Source organism: Megalops cyprinoides, chromosome 19 (genome assembly GCF_013368585.1).
Source record: "Megalops cyprinoides isolate fMegCyp1 chromosome 19, fMegCyp1.pri, whole genome shotgun sequence".
Lineage (NCBI taxonomy): Eukaryota > Metazoa > Chordata > Actinopteri > Elopiformes > Megalopidae > Megalops > Megalops cyprinoides.
In genome coordinates this window covers 1726440-1750910 of record NC_050601.1, presented here as the reverse complement: position 1 = coordinate 1750910, position 24471 = coordinate 1726440, and the positions used below count along the sequence as shown (strand labels likewise).

The following is a 24471-nucleotide window of genomic DNA, read 5'->3' as shown; positions in this document are numbered from 1 at the left end:
AGTAGCTGTCCATGAAAGATACAGATGCACACCACTGAAGCTCCCAAGACAGAGCTGGTATGAGAAAATGGGGTTTGTCCATAACAAGCCCAGTGATGATCACTGTGGAAGTGAGTGGGGTTTGTCCATGAAAAACCCAGATATAATTGCTGTGAAGAAGAGGCTCTGTCTGCAGTTCTGTTCTGAGAGCTCCAGTGGGATAAATAAGGAAGTCAATGATCACCAATGGCATCAGTAATGCTGGGATTATCACCTTACCAAAAAGGAAGCTGCTTCCTGATGAAACCAGTTGCAGCTGAATGGGCATTTAGCAGGCTGGTCCATCACAATGCAGGTCATGTTGTCTGTTTATTTTGTGCTGCTCATTAACTGCAGGAGCAGAGACGAGGTGCTGGAAGAGGAGTGAAGCATTCCAGAATTCCTGCTCAGCCAATGGGTGCTCACTCTGCAATAAGCGATTCTGAAAACATGCTAATGCATGCAAACTTCTCCCTACGAGTCCCTGAAATAACTTCCAGCATGCTCCCTTCCTCAGAGCGAGCATGGGGTTGTGAATGAATTAGCTCCTGTATATCATGTCATTTAGCATTGTCCTTTGCTACAGTCGAGTGAATCTGAAGTGCTGTGGGATTTCATATAGTGCGTCTGATATACATTTGGGGGGGCAAGGAGCAGGTCTCCACAGGTATGTTTTACATTATCTATATCCATACACACCCCGATCATGGGGGCATGCATGTTGTCCATTCTTAAAGTTACATACTGCATTTACTGAAGCAATCAAGTGCTTTGATCCTGGTCTGAACATCTGAATAACATGACTAGGAATTTATGGTCATTATTCACACACTGGAAAATCACAAGTTACAAACCCAGAATAGTTTTACTTTTGGAAAGGTGGGGCGATATGAAAGAAAAATCTAAAGATTTGGGTGTTAATTAACCCTAGGTTAGGATTAGGGTTAGGGTTAGACCCTGTTCTTCCTGATGTGATGAATGTGATAACATGACATTATTATCATTTAGCAGACACACTTATCCAGGATGACTTACATAGATTACAATGTTATCCATTTATACAGCTGGATATTTACTGATGCAATTGTGGGTTAAGTAACTTGCCCAAGAGTACAACTACAGTGCCCCAGTGGGGAATTGAACCAGCAAGCCCTGCTCCTTCCCACCACATCGTACTGCTGCCCTGAGATGAAGGCAGAAGGATGCTGAGAGACGTGAGGAATACCCCTGTGGAACCCCCCACCCCCTCCGAACCACCACACACACATTTACACACACACACACACACACAGCATCCGCATATCCCAAACCACCACCACCACAACAGACTGTCCCCGGGATTATCCCTGACGACAGGTGTTTCCCCCACCCAGCCCATTCAGATTAACACTTACCTTTCCCCTCCAATTAGGATTAACCTCTGAACAATGTGAGAGCAGGAGGGATGGGCCACCATCGGCACTGAGACCCACTGTGACCCACTGAGACCCACTGTGACTCACAGAGACCCACTGAGACCCACTGAAACCCACTGAGACCCACTGAGACCCACTGAGACCCACTGTGACCCACTGAGATCCACTGAGACCCACTGTGACCCACTGAGATCCACTGAGATCCACTGAGACCTATTGAGACCCACTGAGATCCACTGAGACCCATTGAGACCCACTGAGACCCACGCTGCAGCACAAGGCTGCACACGCTCCTCTCAGCTCTCGTGAGGGCTCTGGGAAAGAGTCTTTTTCTTCTCAAAATAGATTTATGTATCTGATGATTTAAAATCACAGTCATGTGCTGTCTGAATTCAACATGAATATTCCTGCGTCCCTTTCTCTGAATGGAGTTAAAAAATAATGTAATACATTTTGAAACACAGTAGGTTTCAGGCTGGAGACGTGTTACATGCATTGTCATATATTTTTGAATGTGTTATCTTGTGAACAAAAATAGCTATCTGTGGTTTTTGACATAACCAATGAGATAACCATGTACATATACTCGGATTTCAAATGAAATCTTAAAATATTCTGTTACATCCAGTTTGTGAGAAAATTAATCCATGATCATGAAATAGCCACCAAAATGTTGTTCTACAAGGCCAGTAGTGAGCCATCGTAGTGATTAATTGTGTCCAGTTAAAGACCTGCAGGACCCAGATCAGTGCAAATGGCTTTCGTACACATCATCAGCCTCATTCACTTAAAGATCTGACGTATCCCAGATCAGCGCATATGGACATCCTACACGGTATCATTCTCGTCCTCTTAAAGACCTGCTGAACCCCAGATCGGTGCAAATGGCTTTCTTACACAGTATCAGCTTCATTTACCTAAATACCTGCTGAACCCCAGATCAGTGCGCAGGTCTTTCTGAGAGAGATTTTACTCTGTTTCATCAGCTTTTGCTTTGCAAGGAGGCTTGCTTTACCCCCATTCTGTAATACGGATAGATAGGCCGGTTTACATGCCTCACACTAGGCCTCTAATCCCTGCGGATTACAGTGCAGTGTCTCCCTTAGAATTTGCTTTGCTAAATTGGTTTAGGGAAGCCAGCCAGACCTTAACTGAGTAACTCTATTAGGCTTCTCGAGATTAAAAGGCCTTTTTCCCACTGGGCTTTGCCTCAGCTCGTGAAGACTCACTCACCTGCTCGTTCTGTCTGGGCTAACGTTCGGCCTTTTGTTCTGGTGGCTACCTCCACAGAAATGGGCGGAATATCGGTCAGCGGCGAGGAAACAGCCTTTCAGCACCGAGCCAATCAGACAGGAGCGCACTGCGGGGGGGACTGTTAGCGCCTCTGAGAATAACAGTAAACGTGGCGGTGGGAAAGGCGCATGGCAGGCTTACAGCTTCCAGTGCACAGCAAATAAGAGAGGCAGCCTTGAACTGCAGGAGAAATCAATCGCCTCTGTGCAAACATGCGCGGCCTCAAACACACACAGTTTGGCCAGAGGTGTATGCTGTTATAATCTGAAAACTGAACTCTCCTGGGGGCACTTTTCACTTCAAATGATTTCTAACTTTGCCTTCCCTATTCTTGCTGTTACGCTTGCTGTTGTCAGAGTCAGTACATGAAGTCTGTTTGAAACATATTTATGTTACATTATTGTCATTTAGAAGATATTCTTATCCAGAGCAACTTACACAGGTTACAACTCTATCCATTCAAATAGCTGGATGTTTTCTGAAGCAATTGTGGGTTAAGTACCGTGCCCACAGTTACAGCTGCGATGCCTGAGCAGGGAATTGAAGCAACGTCTCAGCTCTGCTCCTTACCTATGGCACACTGCTACCCTGGATTGTGATGAAGCTGCTTCTCTGCTTTCGGCATCGCACCACAGTTCTTGCACCACAAAGACTGTCCCGATGAATCACCCACCCTGGTGTACTGGGGGACATTAGGTTAGAATGCAGAAGGCTTTACATTAGCAAAACAATCATAAAACATATGTTCATGAAGCAAATCTGCACAGTCAACAGGGTGAGCTTGGAACCAAGCCCAGCGTGCATTCTGTGAGGGTTTCTCTGACTCTGTCTCTCCTCTCTCTCTCTCATACACTCACACACAGTCTTCAATGCATGTTTTGACAGGGCATTGGCAAAAACAATCTGTTGAGGGCTCCATTCATACACGCAGTGATGTCAGAGTGTGACCACAACTTCCTGTTTGTCCTGCAGCCAGATGCATGATGGGAAACCACCTCTGGAATAGTGATAGCCCACAATGTGGGGCATGAGCTTTCAGGGCCTGGGGAAGGAAAGGAAACCCCCCCCTTCTGAGGCAGAAGACCTTTTTGAACATTAATCATTCACAGTGTTGCTAAGTGACTGTGCATGCTTGTGGGACTGGGAGTGGCTTAAGCAACACAATGATCATATTTCACTACCGTAATAAAATTATCACCCGTGGCTATATACTTACCCAACACCGAACATTAGACCAGTCTTTTCTCTCTGTTTTTTTCCTCTAATTGAGAAGGGCAATCAGTTCATTTGAAATGTTCTGGGGATAATATCCCTATTGCAAGCTGTGCCACGCCATGCTTAAATTCTCCGTTCTCTCCCTGAGAATTCTGGCTTTGCGAACTTTGTTAACATCTTTAAACCCAGGTGAATATTTGTTAATGTCAGCCGTTTTTGTTTCCAGTCACCACATACAGTTTTAGCCACTCTCTATAACCCCTCAAAGACCGTCCTGGCTTTCCAGTTTCCATCTGTGTTTGTCTGGGATATCTGTACAGAAAAAATGTTTAAATATTAGGTGGCCCTTCATTTACAAATGCTGTTAACACCAGCAAGTCAAATTATTACTGTACAATGGTCAGAGTCCTTCATATTGTCTCAGAGATCTTTTTAATCAGAGATCTTTTTCTCCTAGTTCTTTAAGTTGTTACAATGTGTTGTCAATAGTCTCAGAATGCTTTAGTCTGTCTCAGAGTGCTTAAGATTGCCTTAAAGAGCTTCACATTGCTGGATGTACAGAGAGGAGTAAAAAGAAAGATGGAGTGAAAAAGATGGAGAGACAGAGAAGGAGAAGGAGGAGACACAGGAATAGACAAAAACTGAAAGTCAGAGAAGTAGAGGAAGAGATATTGAATTTTTAGTTTTATTATATGCTGTAAATGTGTTGAATGGTAATTGCTTTGACAACATTGTGTTTTGAACAGTCATGCCAATAAAGCATATCTGAATTTGAATTTGAGAGATGCAGAGAGAGAGAGAGAATTTAAGAAAGATATTATATTAGTGCAATGCAAAGCCATGCCAATACAACACAATTTGAATCTGAATCTGTAAAGAATGAGAGAGACAGGAAGACCAGGACAAAGGCAGATGGGCAAAGAAAGAGAATAGGATAGAGAGATTAAGAGAGACACACAGCGAGAGAGAGAGAGAGAGAGAGAGAGAGAGAGAGACAGAGAGACAGAGAGAGAAAATGAGAGAGAGGGAGAGAGAGAGAGACAGAGACAGAGACAGAGAGACAGACATTAACAGAAAGGCAAAGGGAGAGTGTAAGAGAGAGACAGTGTGAGAAAGAAAAAGGCACTGAGTGACAGAATAAGAGAGAGATGCAAAGAGAGAGACAGAGACATTTTGTGTGTGTACGGCTGCCAGGTGTCTGTCAGGCTCTCTATCTCCGCAAGGGTAAACAGCCCCAGTCGTGCTCACCTGAGTCCCGAGACGGTGAGGATAAAAACAAGTGCTCTGCTGGGAACAGAGCAATTACAGCCCCACCCCTCTCTCTCCCCGCGAGGTGCTCAGGGGACTCTCCCCGAATGCACCGCCAGCCAGCCCACAGCCTGGGGAGGGCTGCCCTCCGCACCTGCGCGCAGGTAAATAAGGGCCATTTGTTAATAGACTGAGGTGCTGATTTATAGGCTGGCGGGCGGGGCCGGGCGTTATTTTCGGGCAGGTATATTTCCAGAAAGCACCAGGCCAAGCCCCCTGTGGTTTTTGTGGTGTGATGCGGAGTTCTGCATTGCTGCTGTTGCGAAGCCAGAGACTGCAGGGACCTGCTGATACAGGAGGGGACCTGCTGATACAGGAGCTGATATTGCTACACGGCAGTGTGGGGGGGGGGGGGCGCATCAGTAAAACCAAGGTAAAACAAATTGTGTGAAGCATGCCACAGCTTAGTGATCACCCATGGCTGTTCATAACACACCCCTGCTGAGCCTCTTGCAATGTCTGCATGCCTTTCCTGCTGATATCTTAATCTTCTCAGCCCTCATCCGGTAGATTCACAGTGTGTGTGTGTGTGTGTGTGTGTGTGTGTGTGGTTCTCCTACCAGCTGCTTATCATTTGCTGATCAAACACTGATCTTGATGTGACAGCACCTGACAGAATTATGAAATGCGAAGAGCTGTGTTTGTGCTACTAAGAGTTAGGAGGTTTTCCTACTTATTTTCAACATTTAGTGTGGGAATTAGTTGTTGATTGAGCCTAATTATTTTTTTATTCGTGAAAGTCCTATCACAATGAATTAGTGGAAGTGGAACTGATTAATCATAATTATAATTAATCAAACCATACCTTCAACTACACATTTGTTCCACAAACAGATGATTGTCAGGAGTCAGTGCTGATTTCAGCAGCCTGACAGACCCTGATCGACCCTGAATGTAGCTGAAACTCAGACTGCACAGATAATCACGGCATGTGAATTGACTGATACAGTGGACGTAACGACCGGGAGGGGCGATCCTAATGACATAAAGATCAGTGAACCTGCGCAGTTACAGTGTGACCACTGTTTCAGCAGCTGAGCTGGACACACAGGTGCTCTGCTGACCATCACAACAGGCCACGCCCACCTTTGTTAATCGGCCTCACAATGGTACTGGGCTCATTAGTACATTTACCAAACATAACCAACACAGCAACTCAGGACTGATCAGAGTGTCTGTGTATAAAATTTATAAAGCGATGAGGAAAAGACAATTTAGTTTTGGTAAAATATATTTTTCATTTAATCTTTCATACAAATAGCATGAATGGTCTTTATATTTTCTCCTGAAACATGTTGCAATGCTGCACTTCAAGATTTAAGATTAATTCTGATGCACACGACACCAAATATTTGTCATACATTTATCTTTGATTTATGCGCACACATTCAAACATGCACACACACACACACACACACACACACACACACACACTTGCCAGTTACACATTTATGAATATGACAGAATAAATTGACTAACATTTGTATATTTCTCAATGGTTGACTAAAACTCAACCATGAATGAACTGAGCACCCAGAGATGTGCAGTAACAAAGCTGTGAGATTCCCTTTAATCTCAGATTCAAAATATTATTAAAAAATAATCCAACAGTCGTGTTAGCCAAGTCAGATAATTATCAAATTGTTGTCCTTAAATTACCATATTTGCATTTGATTTGACAACTGTATGTGTCCTGTTCTCTCTAACATAAAAAAACACTGGAATAGTCACTAATAGTCACTTTGAGGACATAATTATTTTTCTTTGATTTCAAACACTCATTGACAGCTCTTGAGTGTAGATTAAAGATGGGTGGACTATCAGTGTTGCTATCAGTGAGCCACTGTTTTTAACTAATCATTTGTATGAATCTTTCTGATGTGGAGAGCTCAATCTCACAACTGGTTCAAACCAGTCAGAATCTGACAGTTCATGGTAGCTCTACTTAAAATAACGGGGTTGATGAAACCTCTGTCTGTCATGAGCCTGCTTCAAGCAGAACAGAAGAACCTGCCTCTGCACTGAAAACCAAGGAAAAATCCCTTTTGCATCAAATGGCCGAAGCTAACATCCACCTCTGTGAGTTACTTAGTCAACCGACTGCCATTTGCTACACTTCCTCCAACCAATAGGCATCATTACCTAATTTTTCTCCGAACAGGAAATGTGGCACCAAGCAAGCGAGTGCTGTAGAAGTACCGTAACGGCCTCACAACTGGGAAGGCCCACGCTTTAGCGAAACATTCGTCTCGATTTCGGGGATTGATAAGACTTCAAAGACAAGAGGTGAGGCGAGTTGAGCTCTCAGAGTGCTGAGCACGCAGGCTCTCTCCAGCGTGCCGTTTTAGGACTCCTCTAATGTGGTTTATCACCCTCCCACAGTACAGATGGGGAACTAGGCAATCAGGACATCACATCACCAAGAGAAAAACACAACAAAAGCATACATCTGTCTGACAATAATGTAATGTGATACACTGAACCACTGCCGTGGGAGGAAGCAGTTAGTCGACTGATTAAACTGTTACTGAGTGGAAGGGACAGAGCTGTAAGCCACACTCAACTGACCATGTGGGTCAAAGTGATGTTAATGCTAAATTATGGTGTACTTCAAACCTCAGCCCCCCCCAAAAGTACCCCCCCCCCCCTTCCCCCACCCCACTGTCATCACCAGATTTAGCCCATGATTTTACCTGAAGAAATCTGCTGTTCTGTACTGCTTCTCAGCGCTCTGCTCTGAGAAACTCAATCTATGAATTAAAAAAGAGAGACAAAAATTATTCTTAAAGAATTCAGAGTTTTTTTCCAGCCTCTTGAGGCTTTGATACCCGTAAACACATTGTGCTCTTTTTACTGGGCCTCAGGTTTGAGACCCTAGCGCAATTATCTCCAGTCTCTGTAAATCTCTGTGTTTGGAAGCAGCATCACACAAGTGCAGAGGCTGTTGTCTAAAAGAAAGTGGAGGGTTAAAAGAAAAACGAGTATAAGAATCGTTAAGTGGTCCGGATGCTACGGCAGGCATTTGTTTATCGATTGCTTAAATCGCTCCAAAATAAATTAGCATAAAATATATTTCTTTCCATTTTAACACCCGTACGCACATACATGTAATTATATACGCAATGTCAGAATTACAGAAGGAAAATCACCTCTAATAACGTTCTTCTTAACTGTTTTTGTCCCATCCAAAGTCCTGCCCTGTCATTTGGTAGAACTTCATGTTGAAGGGCCTGTAGAAGTCTCTGAGGCGCTGCAGCACCCAGGGGTCGATGCTGGGGTGGGTGCGGCCCTTGGTTTTGCCCAGGCAGTGGGGCTTGCCGCCGCCCTCCTTCCTGAGACAGGGGAAGCCCTTGGTGCGGTTGAAGTAGAAGTGTGTCTCCGTGACGACGGGACGGAGCCCCAGGAAGCTCTGCACGCGGCCCATCTCCCCGGCGGGGTCCCGGATCAGGCGTTCCCCGCTCACCAGCAGCACCTGCTCCGGCGGGAAAAAGCGCAGCCAGCGCTCCAGGTGCAGGGCGTACAGACCGATCCGCACCGCGCTCCACGAGGCGTCCACCGCGCCCGCGCTGCGGTTCCGGAACACCAGGCTCTCGAAGGCTGGGATGTCCGGCCTCTTGGACAGCGTCTGCGTGTAGTCGGAGACGGCCCGGGTGACGGGGTCCCGCACCACCACGATCAGCCTGGTGTCCCGCGACATGGCGTGGACCCGCGCCGGCGCCTCCCGCGTCACGAAGTAGCTGGGGGTCTTCTCCATGGTAACCTGACCCTCCTGGGATTTAGGCATCAGCTCCCTGGGAGGGAGACAGTGACAGAGAGAGGGAGAGGGGGAGAGAGAGAGAGAGAGAGAGAGAGAGAGAGGAAGAGAGAGAGAGAGGGAGGGAGAGGAAGAGAGAGAGAGAGAGAGACAAAGGGAGGGAAAAGATGAACATAGCAAGGGGACAGAGAGAGGAGGAAGAGAGAGAGGGATGGAGAGACAGAAAATAAGAGAGAGTAGGGTGTCAATGATGGAGCAAAAACAAGAGTGATTGCATAATACAAATTGCACACAACTATGGGGACCAACACCATGGGGACCAAAACCATGGGGACCAAAACCATGGGGACAATGCACCTAGAATGGAAGAGAGACACACCAGCACACAGCAGCTACAGGGCCACTAATGAGCTGTGTGGGGGCTTCTGAGGGGCTGTGACTGACATCTGTGAATGGACAGTATGTCGTGAGCGTGAGCCAAACAGGACAAGGGCGTCTGTTAAGAGAACAAATCTCCTCTGCTCACACGGGAATGGATTGAGAAATCCCAATTTTTTTTTTCACATTAAACAGAGAGTAGGCTCTGATTGGTCGGTTTGTTTTAAGCGATGCCCTCGCTTTGGTGAGTCCCTTGGCCTGCCACAGGCTCACACCATCCAGAGCCAGGCCACACGCGCTCTGAGACGGAGGCACTACGTTCTCAACCTGGGAGTGGTGTTAGCTTCCGGATAAGAGCATCTGCTAAATGCATGTAATGTAATGTAATGTAATGTAACCAGCATGCCATAACCCTTCCCGAAGCACTACCATCATACTTTGCTCTGTCTCGGCTGGGCTGCTTTGTGGAGACACTTGCTCTGTGAGCCTGGAGTTGTCAGGGTAACAGAAGGTGTGCAGAGACAGCTCTGGAGAAATTACAGACAGAGGAGCAGGGACACACACCCTCTGTGAGCTGTTTGTGTGAGAAGGTGTGCACATCAAAACAAAACACAGACAGAAAAACAAGGTTAAAACCCCACTGCTTTCAATGGAAAAATGCTGAATTTAATAAATACTAAATAAAAACTAAATATGTGAAATAAGAATGTATTTTTTTTACTTTAATTTAAAACCACAGGATTCATTCTGAGCATTTGGTAACCCTTTTTTTTAACATTGTGTGCCCAGTTCATCATCCCTTCAGCCTGGTTCCAGCATTTGCAAACTTAGGTCAGATTAATTTTTAATCAGTTACAGCCATGTTTTATACCCTCAAAAAAGCCTTACTGTACAGCCAAACTTCATCCCTAAGTTAAATTTACACTAAACTAAGGGTCCTGAAAGAAAAAACTTCCATGAATAATTCACTGCAGTGAATGAATAGAACACCAGGGCAGCCCCAGGTGTAAGCACACAGCAGACAAAGGCAGACAGAGGCAGGCAAAGGCAGACAGAGACAGATAGAGACAGACAGAGACAGACAGAGGCAGGCAGAGGCAGATAGAGACAGATAGAGACAGGCAGATAGAGGCAGGCAGATAGAGGCAGATAGAGGCAGGCAGATAGAGGCAGATAGAGGCAGATAGAGGCAGGCAGAGGCAGATAGAGGCAGATAGAGACAGGCAGATAGAGGCAGGCAGATAGAGGCAGATAGAGGCAGGCAGATAGAGGCAGATAGAGGCAGATAGAGGCAGATAGAGGCAGGCAGAGGCAGATAGAGGCAGATAGAGGCAGGCAGATAGAGGCAGATAGAGGCAGATAGAGGCAGGCAGAGGCAGATAGAGGCAGGCAGAGGCAGATAGAGGCAGATAGAGGCAGGCAGAGGCAGATAGAGACAGGCAGATAGAGGCAGACAGGGGCAGATAGAGACAGATAGAGACAGGTAGAGGCAGGCAGGCAGAGACAGATAGAGGCAGATAGAGGCAGATAGAGGCAGGCAGAGGCAGATAGAGACAGATAGAGACAGGCAGATAGAGGCAGATAGAGGCAGATAGAGGCAGATAGAGGCAGGCAGAGGCAGATAGAGGCAGATAGAGGCAGGCAGATAGAGGCAGATAGAGGCAGATAGAGGCAGGCAGAGGCAGATAGAGGCAGATAGAGGCAGATAGAGGCAGGCAGAGGCAGATAGAGGCAGATAGAGGCAGGCAGATAGAGGCAGATAGAGGCAGATAGAGGCAGGCAGAGGCAGATAGAGGCAGATAGAGGCAGATAGAGGCAGGCAGAGGCAGATAGAGGCAGATAGAGGCAGATAGAGACAGATAGAGACAGATAGAGGCAGGCAGAGACAGATAGAGGCAGGCAGATAGAGGCAGATAGAGGCAGATAGAGGCAGGCAGAGGCAGATAGAGACAGATAGAGACAGGCAGATAGAGGCAGACAGGGGCAGATAGAGACAGATAGAGACAGGTAGAGGCAGGCAGGCAGAGACAGATAGAGGCAGATAGAGGCAGATAGAGGCAGGCAGAGGCAGATAGAGACAGATAGAGACAGGCAGATAGAGGCAGATAGAGGCAGATAGAGGCAGATAGAGGCAGGCAGAGGCAGATAGAGGCAGATAGAGGCAGGCAGAGGCAGATAGAGGCAGATAGAGGCAGATAGAGGCAGGCAGATAGAGGCAGATAGAGGCAGGCAGAGGCAGATAGAGGCAGATAGAGGCAGATAGAGGCAGGCAGAGGCAGATAGAGGCAGATAGAGGCAGATAGAGGCAGGCAGAGACAGATAGAGGCAGATAGAGACAGATAGAGGCAGGCAGATAGAGGCAGATAGAGGCAGATAGAGGCAGGCAGAGGCAGATAGAGACAGATAGAGACAGGCAGATAGAGGCAGACAGGGGCAGATAGAGACAGATAGAGACAAGGAGAGGCAGGCAGGCAGAGACAGATAGAGGCAGATAGAGACAGGCAGATAGAGGCAGACAGGGGCAGATAGAGACAGATAGAGACAGGCAGAGACAGATAGAGGCAGATAGAGACAGGCAGATAGAGGCAGACAGGGGCAGATAGAGACAGATAGAGACAGGTAGAGGCAGGCAGGCAGAGACAGATAGAGGCAGATAGAGACAGGCAGATAGAGGCAGACAGGGGCAGATAGAGACAGATAGAGACAGGTAGAGGCAGGCAGGCAGAGACAGATAGAGACAGGCAGATAGAGGCAGACAGGGGCAGATAGAGACAGATAGAGACAGGTAGAGGCAGGCAGGCAGAGACAGATAGAGGCAGATAGAGACAGGCAGATAGAGGCAGACAGGGGCAGATATAGACAGATAGAGGCAGGCAGAGGCAGACAGAGACAGATAGAGGCAGTCAGAGGCAGATAGAGACAGGCAGATAGAGGCAGACAGAGGCAGATAGAGACAGATAGAGGCAGGCAGAGGCAGATAGAGACAGATAGAGGCAGATAGAGGCAGGCAGAGGCAGACAGAGGCAGATAGAGGCAGATAGAGGCAGGTAGAGGCAGATAGAGGCAGGCAGAGGCAGACAGAGGCAGATAGAGGCAGATAGAGGCAGGTAGAGGCAGATAGAGGCAGGCAGAGGCAGACAGAGGCAGATAGAGGCAGATAGAGGCAGGTAGAGGCAGATAGAGGCAGGCAGAGGCAGATAGAGACAGATAGAGGCAGATAGAGGCAGTCAGAGGCAGATAGAGACAGATAGAGGCAGAGCCAGCAGTGTGAATCACTAAGGAACACCTGCACACCTTCCTACACACCATCATTTCTCAGGATGTATTTTGTACATGTACTGTATGAAATGTAACACATCTGTTCTTCTCTCTCTTTCTTCAACATATTGAAAGTGCAGACAAGCGACTTAAGAGTGTTTTTTTCTTTTGAAAAAGTTTCCTGGTCTCACTCACTATAACCCTGAAATGACGACCTCCGTCATCAAAGCCAAATTCCCAACAGTAAAATATTCTTCTCCTTTTAAAATGTTTAGATTCACAATTTTTGTACTATACACACATAAATCAACATGAGAACCGCTCCTTTCGAAACAGCCCAAGACTGGTCCCAGATTACCCCAGAGTCAGGAACAGACAGGGTATCATAACTGACATCATGGCAGATGGGACAACACTCAAAACTGAAGACTGTAACCTTCACACGGCCATGTGGATGTTTCAGTAAAGAAGCAGGGGGGAAAACCCAAATGAAGCCACAGCAACAGGAGGCTGTCATGGGTGCAGGCCCACAAACCCCGCCCCAGGGCCTCTAACACACTCACACACAAAGAATGAGTCCAGCTTTCCAATAATCAGGCCATTGATCTACTGTATCGACACAGCCCCCATGCTTGCCTGAGGGAAACAAAGGAACAAAGACTTACTAAGCGACGAACATCACACAAATCCATCAAAAGGAAGCCGTTTTGCTTTAACCTCTCACCCCTTCCCCTTTCTTCTTCTCTCCCCCCATCTCTCTCTCACTCTCTCCATCTCTCCTCTCTGTCGACGTCCTCACCCCATCTCTCTCTCTCTGCTGCTGCCGCTGCTACAAACAGGAGCCCCATTTACAGAAACAGACAATACACTTCACACCACACGCTTTAAAAAAGAGAAGACCCCCGGCACCCCAAATCAGCTGACCAGTAATTAACTCCCAGTGCTTATATGGGGTGGGGAGGCGGGGGAGGTCTGCTGGCCTTCATCTCTGCATCCTGCTCCCTTCATACTGAAAACCCTCCCTCATGAGTAAGCACGCTCTGCCAAGCCATCAGCTCAATCACACATGAAGCCCTGCAATGGCAGGACTCTGACAACAGGCTTTATTGTGCTGCCTATGGGGAAAGGCAGACTCATAGGCAGGAAGAAATGCTCATCAAAGCGGAGAACGAACTGAACTCCGGCCCTCTGAGTCAGGGTCTGACAGCACGGCCTCATCTCCCACACATTCCCACAATTCCCTGCCCACCCTGGCCCCTCAAAGAGCCCCTCTTAATTAAGCCTAACCAAATTCCAATCAATCTAGACCCCCCCAGCCACGCCGAGACAAGGTAAAATCTAGCAAATAACCATTAACTATGTTTTTAAAGTAAACCTACATGTGAAACTGGTACTCTTCCTGTTCCTGTTCTCTTCAACACCATTTGCAAATCTCCTCACTCGCATTCAGCGTGTCAGTGATCCAGTGATCGTGTGCCACGCTGTGAGGGACTAAAGCAGTGTGGTGGCACCACAGCTGCAAAATCACACCCTCACACAGACAACACCCTCCTGCAGCTGCTGTAACTACCTGCAGTGGGAGGGGCTGGACATTTTCCTCATTTTCCTCCCAGAGATGTCTCACCTCCTTTTAACCATTGTTTTCCTCAAAAAAATTCAAATCTATGGTTTCGTGCACTTGTATATCTGCTAGCTAGCTTGTACCTTGTCTGCCCAGCTATTGAAACTCGGTCATGCAGTGCTTCTATTATTGTTGACTCCATATATGGCCTTTTGCTTGTGTTGTATTCTACCTCACTTGTAAGTCGCTTTGGATAAAAGTGTCTGCCAAACGAATAAATGTAAATGTAAATGTTTTTCTGATCAGCTGACCTCCAGTGACATGAACCATCAAGAGGTAGGATTTCCTGCCTGCCAGTCACTTCCCAGAAGTCCTTTCTCCAGCTCATGAGATGTTATTGTTGTTAAATCACCCTGATAGAGCGGAGAACACAGGCCGTCTCTCCCTCTCATGAAGGGTAATTAATAAATGCAGCGGTTACAGAGATGACATTGCCAGTTAGGCTGTTCGTTTGAGACAGGAAGACAGTCTCCGGGGCTGCATTTCACCCTAAGGTGCTGGGAAAGCTTCGCATGACAGCCTGGGTATTGTGTGGTGTGACAGCACAGCTCATCTGAAGACGAGATAATTAGCCCTTACGATAATGGCCAGCTCCGTGTCAGCGGTTTCCGCGGGCAGCGATCGCGTTAGAGTCAACATCCCAGACACGCCATGATTCCAGGATCGCGTCATTCCGCACCTCCGTCTAACAATCAAAGGACAGATGACAAACGTTCTGCTCGCCACCCGGGTCCTTCAGGGTTAAACGGAGAAAGATTCACAAAGACAGTGGGATACAGACTGAAAAAACTGAAGCATTTCAGAAACGAAAGGTCTGCTGGACAGCTGATACACAAGATATACATATGGTAAATATTCCCTGAGTACGGGACGAATGCGCTATTAGGCACACAAGTTCTAATTGCCTAAAGCGTTTGTGGCATGTTCATTTGAACTTCAAAAGAAACGGGACTGAAATGTCTGAAATGCTGTGTCTGCAACAGACGTGTGTCACCACAAGGGAAATCCCTCTTCTTGCTTTCAGAGCACTCATACACAGGAGAGAGATGAAATCAGCTGAACAAAGAGATGAGGGCCTGTTATCTGGTGTCAAATCTGCCTCCACAGGGAGCTGGAGTTCAGCTCGAAGGTTCTGGGACTGTGTTCGGCTGAAAGAGCGTTTCAGGGTTCTGCAGTCCTTCACTGTTTTCCCTTCATTGACCATCTTGCTGTAAACCCCGGGGCCTTCTTCCAATGTGCTCAACGCCTGTGTTATTCATTCCATTTCAGCTGCTTAAATACCTGAAAGCCTCGTTTATATTCAGCATGGCACTGGTTAATACTAGCACTGTGTGACTGAGTGACACATGTTCAGGTGTGGTCTGACCTTTTCTGTATATACTGTTGGTTATGCAGCCTTAAGAACATATCTGGCTTTGTTTTGTCAGCAGGCGAGAGGATGAGAAGACAGTTACAGCAGGGTTACAGGAGGTGCAGAGAGTAACTGAAGGGTTAGAGAAGGTGCAGAGAGTTTCAGTGAGGTTACAGGAGGTGCAGAGAGTAACTGAAGGGTTAGAGAAGGTGCAGAGAGTTTCAGTGAGGTTACAGGAGGTGCAGAGAGTAACTTAAGGGTTAGAGGAGGTGCAGAGAGTTTCAGTGAGGTTACAGGAGGAGCAGAGAGTAACTGAAGGGTTAGAGGAGGCGCAGAGAGTTCTGCATACCCCGGAGGTAGTCACTGGATGGTGTCCTTATGTGTGTCACTAAATAACCACCATCTCCTGCAGGACACAAACCCATTTGCTAAAAGCGGTAAACACGTAGTCAAGAAGGCAGCAAAGGCTTTAGACAGCTGCCAGCCGAGGCCTGCAAGCCTCTCCACTGCACAGTAATTACAGATCAAAGTCATTATGAAACCAGCGCAGTTTCAACATGAAAAACATCCAAACACACAGAGGACCAGCTGGAAAAGGGGCTACAGAGAGTCAACAGCCAATCACAATCTCCCCTCATTTAAGAGAACCCCACCTGGCAGGAAAAGTAAGAAAAAGAGCAGGCCTGCTGTTTACCACTGTGGAAAGCACTGTGACACAGCGTTCCACAAACTGACACTCCAACCAGGAAGCAGCCTGTCTGATCACCAGGTGAGGCACTGCCGTTACAACACAAGTGCCTCAGCTAAATCTGCTCGGTCTTGTGTCTGGATTTCAGCGTAGTTTCTGTTCAGTTTGAAGTGGATAATGCAATGCAAAACTGCAACTATGCAAGTCACCGAGCAAAAAATAAATAAATTAAAAACACACACAACTGAGAACAGCCCTAATCCATGAGAAGTCCTCAGAGTGGCCACAGCCATGCACACTGTTTTTGGGTGGAAGTCCAAGGACACAGGCAGAGTACGGTAAACTGGAGAAGAGGGTCACGCAGGAGTTTGGCTGTTAAAGGAGCTGAGGCATGACAGCCCCGCCCCCAACCCCCCACCCCTCCCCTGACCCCGCCTCCAACCCCGCCCCTGACTGTCCAAACACAGTTGCTTGCTGTTTGCGCTGTGTCATCGTTTCTGCTCAGGTCCTCCAAAATATTACCATTTGATCCCAATCTTCTTCCCCAGTTTCCCAGCTCCTCCTTGCCCTCGTTCACCTCATTTGAAGGAAAGCGAACACGTTTCACTAATGAATGTGACAGCACCATGCTGCAGCCCCGCGTAGGACCGGTACATTGATGTGTGAGCAACGGTACAGCTCGCAAAAAAACCCTCCAAGCCTCAGTCAGGTTTCCCAGCTCTTCCCTGCCCTCGCTGTGCCTCCACTCCTCCGCAGGCTTGTGGCGTTAGCGATGACGTACGGCTTCCTCTTCCCTGAAAGAGCCTCCAGGCTGTCTGTTTGCCTGCCCCACAAAAGCTCTTATCTAAAGTTTCCACAAGCAGCAGTCTGCTGCCAGCTGCCAGTGAGTAACGCACCACACAAATCTGAGCTCTACCAGGCTCTGGCTCTTTACCTCTAGACACTGCACTTTACATTGAGTTACCTTTTTGTCATTTAGCAGAAGCTCCTGCCCACAGCAACTTACATAGGTTAAGATTTTTACATGTTTTTCATTTCTACAGTTGGATATTTACTGAGACAATTCTGGGTTAAGTACCTTGCCCAAAGGTACAGCAGCAGTGTCCCTGAATTGAACCAGCAACCTCTTGGTTACAAGCCCTGCTCCTTACCACTATGCTACAATGCAGCCTGAATTTTATGTCAGAACGCAACTAAATAAAAAGAGGGAAAGAGCGCGATGTTAACATGATCTGCCCTGTGCTTTTCCCTTGTAGAGGGGAAGAGGCCACTCAGAGCACATCCCTCAGAGACTGCACTGCAGTCATAGAGACACACTCACCAGTCTGTACTCTCCCCAGGTGATGGGACCTTATGTCTGCTAAATTACTCAGATTCAAAGGGCTGAGGGCTAAATATGGGCCACATTAGCAGAGGGAATGTATCACACATCTGTGCAGCTGGGTATTAACTGAAGCAATATTCCTTCACCGGGGAATCAAACCAGCAACCTTCTGGTTACATTCTCTGCTCCTGACCGCTACGCCACACTGCTGCATGTAAGCAGGGGTGTGACCAACAGGAGCCGCCATCATATCTCTCCCTGCAGAGACACCCCTGCATTCCTCTGCCTACAACTGCTGTCTACAATAATCTAACAGGCGCTGGGTGCAACCAGCAAGAAGCAGAGCCTCGTCCAGTCAACCCCGTCGATGGATGGCACACACTTCAAACAAGGCTCTAAAACTTCAGTTACTCTTCTGGTTTGACTTGAGATTTCAGATCAGGGTTCAGGTAAGGGTAGGACTCAGGGTTAGGATGAGAGTTATGGTTGGGGTAACATTTGGGGTTGGGGTGTAAGTGAGGGTTTGGTTAGAGTAACATCTGGGGTTTGGGTTAGGGTGAGGGGTAGGGCGGAGGGTGAAACGAGGAACGCAGGTGCACCTCTCGGTTCAAGTTTTCCGTGACGTGTCTCAACACCCTGCTCTCACTGCAGTTTGCTGTCAGCGTTGACCGGTAAATTTCCACCAGAGCTCCGATGACGCTCTGCCACCTCGACGAGCGGCAGACGCCCTCCTGTCATTCAGCCTGGATCAGACTAATCTCCACATAAAGCCATAACTGCCGCCCTGCGCAATGTCCACGCAAGCGCTTCCTCGCGACCGTGTGAAAGGACCCTTCCGCCTGCAGACACTGACACACACTTTCTGTGATTAGTCCCATCTAGGGTCGTGGTGCGGCTTCTGAAAAATGGACCCCTATCATTGGTGGACATTCCAGGGATGCACAAAGCATTGTTTCAGTTACGGTTTAGAATTTTAAAAGGGGGGACTGAGGGTGGGAGTAGGATGAGACCAAAACAGACCAAAATCCTTTTAAACAAAGCCCTGAAGCATACTGAACTGTGTTTCAACTCCAGATATGCGCTAGGGTAAATCCGACAAATTTACCTGAATCACAGGCATTCACTTCACACTTTTCACAACAAAACTTTTGTTTTACTTAAATAAAAGTTTTTTTTGTGGTTTGAGTTCTCAGTTTACTACATGTGTGTTTGTGTGTATGTGTATGCATGTACAGATGAATATATATATATAGTATGTGCATGATGCAATACTGATGATACAACGATGAAGCTGGGAAAGAAATGTCAGAGGCATCTTCAGGGTAAAAATCCCGGTGCAGTTCCCCGTGCATGCAGAGTAACCGCGCGTGAAGTGATGCTCCTGTGTTACGACAAAAAGGAGAAAAAACAACCCAAGAAAAACATGGTCGCATACTTCTGCTTAGTAAAGACTGTTAACTGGGAGCGTTACGAAAGTAAAAAATGGCTTCTCTGTGAACACCCGTACTACTATAGACGCAATTGCTATTGTACAGCTACACAACGTGAAAAATAATTCCCTGCAACATATTTCTTACGAAAAAACTGTTTTTGTTGGGGCTTACGATATCAGTCGATTCCTATTTTACGAATTTCCATGGGCTTAAAGCATTTGCCCTCCGCAAATGCAAACGATGTGAGCACGTTAATTTAAATGAAAATTCAACTTGTGACTATTTTTCATGCATGACGAAATTTCCGCAATGATTGACAGGTTTTACCAGAAATGTGTCCACAGATAGCGCCGGCAAGCCCCTTCTACTCATAACCTATAAATAGGTAATAATAATTATGAGCTGAGAAGGCAACATGTCCGACTGAGCAATCAGAAGCAATTGTATGTGTCAGGAGAAAATGTCAAATATGTGGGACGAAAAAAAATTATTTCATGCAGTAAAACCTGTCAAATTCACAATGCTTCAAAAGGCAAACACGCCTATGAAGTGAATATGCACAGGGAAAGGAGAATGCGTTTTAAAAGCGTCAAAGACGTTTTCTGTAAAACCTCCGTTATCAAAGTGACAGGAATGTTCAGAATTAAGGAGATGATGTCCAGTGCGGAGAGCAAGCAACGCATGCATTTGCTTCTGGCGATTTTCCACGTTGTCGACCACCGTTCGTTTGAATTTACCTGTACCAGTCCAGCCCGTTCCCGTAGTTCCTGTCGAAGAAGTGCGGCTCGGCTCCCGCTGCCCGGACGTCGGGGTGCACGCGGAGAAACTCCAGCAGCGCACGCGTGCCGCCCTTCTTCACCCCGATGATGATGGCCTGGGGGAGCCTCTTAACGACGGACTCTGCGGATACGTTTGACACGGCACCCGGCTCCGGGGACAACTGATCGCCCTCGAATTCGCCCCATTCTTCTGTTCTGTCGGCCCCGTTATTGCTGTTTTGCGAGTCTTTGGAAGTATTCGCGGCCGGAGGTTCATCGTGACTGACCTGCGCGTCCACCTCGCTTTGAGGTCTGAATAAGAGTTTGGACGTCAGTCCGGCGACCTCCGTTCTTTTACTGGGAGAACTAGCCTCTTGCCAGCGGGTAGAGTCCACCTCCAAACTTGGCGCAGAGGAGCAGTATCCCGCGCACGAATATAGTATATATATCCAAAATAACATCATGCCGAGAAAGAAGAGTTTGTTTTTCACGGGGCCGAATGAAACAATGTATAGATTGTGACAAACCAGATTATATTCCATAGGAGTTCGGGATGTGAATTACGTTACAAAGCGACATAGTGGCCAAACTGCGCGTTCCTGCTAGCAACCACAAATATCCCTTTTGAAAGTCATCTTTAAAAAGCATTAATAAGTGGAAAAATAAAAACTAAGGTAAAACCATTAAACTCTCCAAATTAAAGACATGCTCGACCGGCTTTCTGTCACGTGTGCATTTATCCGGAACGGCGCTCGACTGCAGCAGCAAGCGCTCGGACGCTCCGTGCGCCTCCGCGGCGGGTTGTCACGCTATCATCCGTGCGTGTCTTCCGTCTGGCACAAAACAAGACCCGACGCAACTAAACGCGTTACAGACTGCAGGGAGAGCCTATAGCGCCAGCCCCGTCAACTCATTAGCGCTGCAGTATGTCGAGCTCTGACGTATCAAAAGAGAGCAGAAGTCTTCTCGCGTACAACTCTAAACTCTAAAAGGTGTGAACGCTTTTATTGGATACGAGGTTCTGAGGTTCCCGTTTCTCTTAACGACGAAGACAACAAGAACAACAACAGCAATAATAATAATAATAATAATAATAATAATAATAATAACAACAACAGTGTATTGGCTGACCCATATGGCTAACACCATCAACTTCTTAATTTCTGGGATATGTAGTGGATGGTTTGATATTAATTAGCTAAGCACATTTACGTATGTAATTAAAGTAAGGATATCAGATATTTGTACGTATATATGTATATAATTGTACAGTTGATGTTATCCTCTGCCTCTAGCTCTGCGTACTGGTACCATATCACTACCACTACTACTACTACTACTACTAATAATAATAATGAATAATAAAAATAAATGTACCTAAATAGTTAACCGAATAACATAATATAATTATGTTTCTATAGCAAAAATGCTATTTTAGAAATATATATAATGTCCATTTGTCTGAAAGAGGTGGAAGAATAAATTCACTAGGAACTGCTAACTAGAGATTTATGTTTCCCCTCTGCTTCCTGTACCTGTTTATGGAATTAAATGAAGTATGGTAAACTAAATTCAGTGCAGTTCGTTAATTTAGTGAAAAAAGACAGGGTCCCGGCCGGCCAAACCAAATGCATCATTATCGTTAAAACCACAATGAAGCCATCAAATCTATTCTTTACCGCTATTTTTCGCCACAAACTTGTGATGAATAACTGGTCTAATCACTGAAGTTGTTCAAACATATTTTCCCCACCTAGATTGGTTTGCATGTTTTAACTGCTTGACACCCATTACGTCCCCCTTCAGTTATGTGGAGTGGACTGGTTAATGATTAACTCCTGTTGGCGACTATGCTGCTAAACGTGCTGGTATTTGGGAACTCTTGAGAACATAATTCGAAGGATTGCAAAATTTGCGGTTATTCCGGTGTCATTAGCATTGGACTGTACTATCGGCACAGGGAAAACGGCCAAATCTCCTCTTTGCGGAATCACCGAGAAATGACAGTTTGATTCCAACGAATACTGCGCGATTTCTCAACTTTCAAAATTCAAAATTTTTATTTTTCGTATTTCCGCAGCGGCTGCGGTGTGTACAGCTGTCCTCCCGCGGAAATTACTCAGCCTTTTTGACTGCCTCGAGGCAGGGTGTGTACCTGTCATCTACCAGCGGGAAAATGAGGTACGAGGGAGGGTGGGCGCAGTTTGAGGAGGAGTAAATAACTTCAGGTACTCCTGTTTTTACGGGCAGATGAAGTCACTGCTAAGGAGACAACTGAAAATGTTCGACAACACCCTGGCGGATTATGGGAGGGAGGAAGTTTTAAAATAAAGCAGGATTATCACACGTATTTCTTGAAAAAAAAGAAACATGTCCTTTTATTTGAGAACTGTGCAGGTCTTTGACCCACCAGTGGGTTTGCAAAGAAAACATGCTTGAGAGCTTTTTCCATTCAATTTTCTGTGAAATAGTGATATTATAAAGGCATAACAGTGAACTTCTGTATCCTTATAGTGTCTCAGACAACCTAGTGCACCAAGCCCTCTCCAGTGAGACCGACCAAAGACACACCTGGTGAGCCAGGTCAGTATCCCTGCATTTCTCCTGATTGTTTTTTATACAAGTAATGTTAAAGTAAAAGGTTAAAGGGGTCTCAGATGGTTCAGTCACCAAGGCATTTGCTTTGAATCCAGCCATGTCATTTACTGACAATGGCAGGGATTCTACACCGGCAGATCAAACCGGCTTTGTCCCGCCGGGGACGGGGTGGGGAGGCCGGCCGGGGCTTGCTCGTCTCACCGCTCTCAGGTACTCTGTGATTTGTCAGGGCCCTCCGAGCCGCCGTGAGCAGCACCTCTCCCCCGCCAAACGCCCACTCCGCTCCACTGCGCCGTGCGCCTCGCAGCGCGGAACACAGCCGCTGGCTGCATGCGAGCGCGGGATCGTATCTGCCTCGCTGTATCCCTGCTCCGCATGCGGACGTTCCCCTGGCGAGAAGAGACTCACATAACTGGTCATTCCAAAGCATGAGATATAAAAAATAAATAAAACAAAATAACGCCTAAGAACAGCAAAAAACACAGCTTTACTGCCTCTGTCAGATGAACTGAATGATACTGAGCTTTGCCAGTTGACAAACCATGTTAAAAATGGGATTACCTCTCCTGTCCACTCAGACAGGTCGAATCTGTATGTACACCATAGCACAGCCATTCACAACATAAGACAGGATGGGTGGTGTATTCACATATGTATCAATAAATATCCCTGTGATATAAATGACTAATTTACAGGCTTGCTGGAGTTCAGAAACGATGTGCTTCTTCGGGGCCGACAGCAAAAGGAGGCATTTTTGGGAGGGGCTGCTGGTTGACACAGTCCCCCCATGCAGTCCACGTGTCCAATCAACCCGGTTGGTCAGGCATCTGGGTGTGGTGTCTGCTCCTGATTGGTCAGGCATCTGGGTGTGGTGTCTGCTCCTGATTGGTCAGGTACCTGGGTGTGGCCTCTGCTCCTGATTGGTCAGGCACCTGGGTGTGGCCTCTGCTCCTGATTGGTCAGGCACCTGGGTGTGGCCTCTGCTCCTGATTGGTCAGGCATCTGGGTGTGGCCTCTGCTAGCTCTGCAGGGTGGGGCTGAGGCTGAGCATGGGGCATGAGAGAAGGGCCGGCACAGGGGGCGTGGCCAGTGTGGGGGACGGGGCCAGCGCAGGGGCAGAGAGGAGTGTGGGCACGGGAGGCAGGACCGTCAGGGGGGCGGAGAGGGGCGCGGCCAGCGCCTGGCTCTCCGCGTCCCTCTGGGGCCTCTTGCAGGTGAGGGCCAGCAGCAGCAGCATGGGCAGGTGCCACAGGCTGCAGAAAAACAGCCTGCGGGCGCTGCCACGGTCCGAGTCCCGGAAGAAGCGGAAGGCCAGGTGGCTCAGGTACAGGTTGATGGGCAGGGACACCAGCGGGAAGCTCCAGGAGGTGAGGCCCAGCGCGGGCGCCAGGGAGGACAGCCCCACCAGGGCCAGGCTGTGGCGCAGGGCCACCCGCCTGCACAGCGCCGGGTGCGTGACGGACATCATGCGGTAGCCGCCGCGGGAGTAGTCCTCCCGCAGGTTCCAGCTCAGAGCGTTGAAGTGGGGGAACTGCCAGCTGTACAGAAACCCGCCCAGCAACAGAGCCCCTACAGAGAGAGGGGGGGGGGGGGGGGGGGGCACGGGAGGAGGGAGAGCGGGGAGAGAGATGCAGAGACACAGAGAAAGACAGAGAAATGGCTACCATCAATGGACAATTGTTGCTACAAGATCATTTCATTGATTATTTACAAGACCAGACACCAGAGGGTGGTCTCAGTCAAGGCGATAAAGTAATAAGAAGTGTGATACACCACGTAAAGACATTTCCACCAGACTGAAATGTAGACTGCCTCACACACAAGCCAACACAGGTCCCAGCACTGAGATGGTGTCCTTTCATGCTTTATTTTGCCTGATTAGTTTTCTTCCCTGTGTAATTCTTAGCTAACCCAAACAACTAGTCTATAAAGACTCTCCTGTGCTTATTATTCAGTTATCCAGGGCTATTTTAGGTCACGCCTTGTCACAAGCCATCTGTCCACTTCCTGTAGAATCCACACTGTCGGCTGCCACACAGCTTTTGACTTCCTGTGTGGA

The 24471-nt window shown here is 47.4% G+C and overlaps 2 protein-coding genes and 1 long non-coding RNA gene across 4 annotated transcripts in view; 1 reads left to right on the top strand and 2 right to left on the bottom strand.

Annotated features, from left to right (window-relative positions):
- Positions 1–7937: 7937 nt before the first annotated feature.
- Positions 7938–20713, bottom strand: LOC118794055 (heparan sulfate glucosamine 3-O-sulfotransferase 3B1-like). 2 transcript variants are annotated; one of them, XM_036552198.1, is made up of 3 exons: positions 19794–20713; positions 8917–9040; positions 7938–8874 (listed from the first exon to the last, which is right to left on the bottom strand). In XM_036552198.1, exons 1-3 carry the CDS (start codon positions 20354–20356, stop codon positions 8416–8418), a joined length of 1146 nt encoding a protein of 381 aa, XP_036408091.1. In that variant the 5' UTR covers positions 20357–20713; the 3' UTR covers positions 7938–8415. The 2 variants fall into 2 exon arrangements, with proteins under 2 accessions (XP_036408091.1, XP_036408090.1); XM_036552197.1 differs by having other exon boundaries at positions 7938–9040.
- A 1156-nt stretch (positions 20714–21869) lies between these two features.
- LOC118794059 overlaps positions 21870–24471 on the top strand; it is a 3210-nt gene continuing 608 nt past the window's right edge. The window contains exons 1-3 of the long non-coding RNA XR_005005726.1: positions 21870–21995; positions 22329–22397; positions 24426–24471. The exon at positions 24426–24471 is cut by the window's right edge and continues 608 nt beyond it. This is a non-coding gene — a long non-coding RNA (uncharacterized LOC118794059). The remainder of the gene's footprint in view (positions 21996–22328; positions 22398–24425) is intronic.
- LOC118794054 (protoheme IX farnesyltransferase, mitochondrial-like) overlaps positions 22772–24471 on the bottom strand; it is a 9124-nt gene continuing 7424 nt past the window's right edge. The window contains exon 7 of the mRNA XM_036552196.1: positions 22772–23981. Coding sequence (XP_036408089.1) covers positions 23431–23981 — 551 coding nt within the window. The 3' untranslated portion in view covers positions 22772–23430. The remainder of the gene's footprint in view (positions 23982–24471) is intronic.

Excerpts from the sequence above, each read along its gene's own strand:
- LOC118794055 (XM_036552197.1), bottom strand. The coding sequence starts at position 20,356 with ATGGAATATAATCTGGTTTGTCACAATCTATACATTGTTTCATTCGGC. Across the intron at positions 9,041-19,793 it reads AACGGGCTGGACTGGTACAG|GGAGCTGATGCCTAAATCCC; the intron begins GTAAATTCAAAC and ends TCTCCCTCCCAG.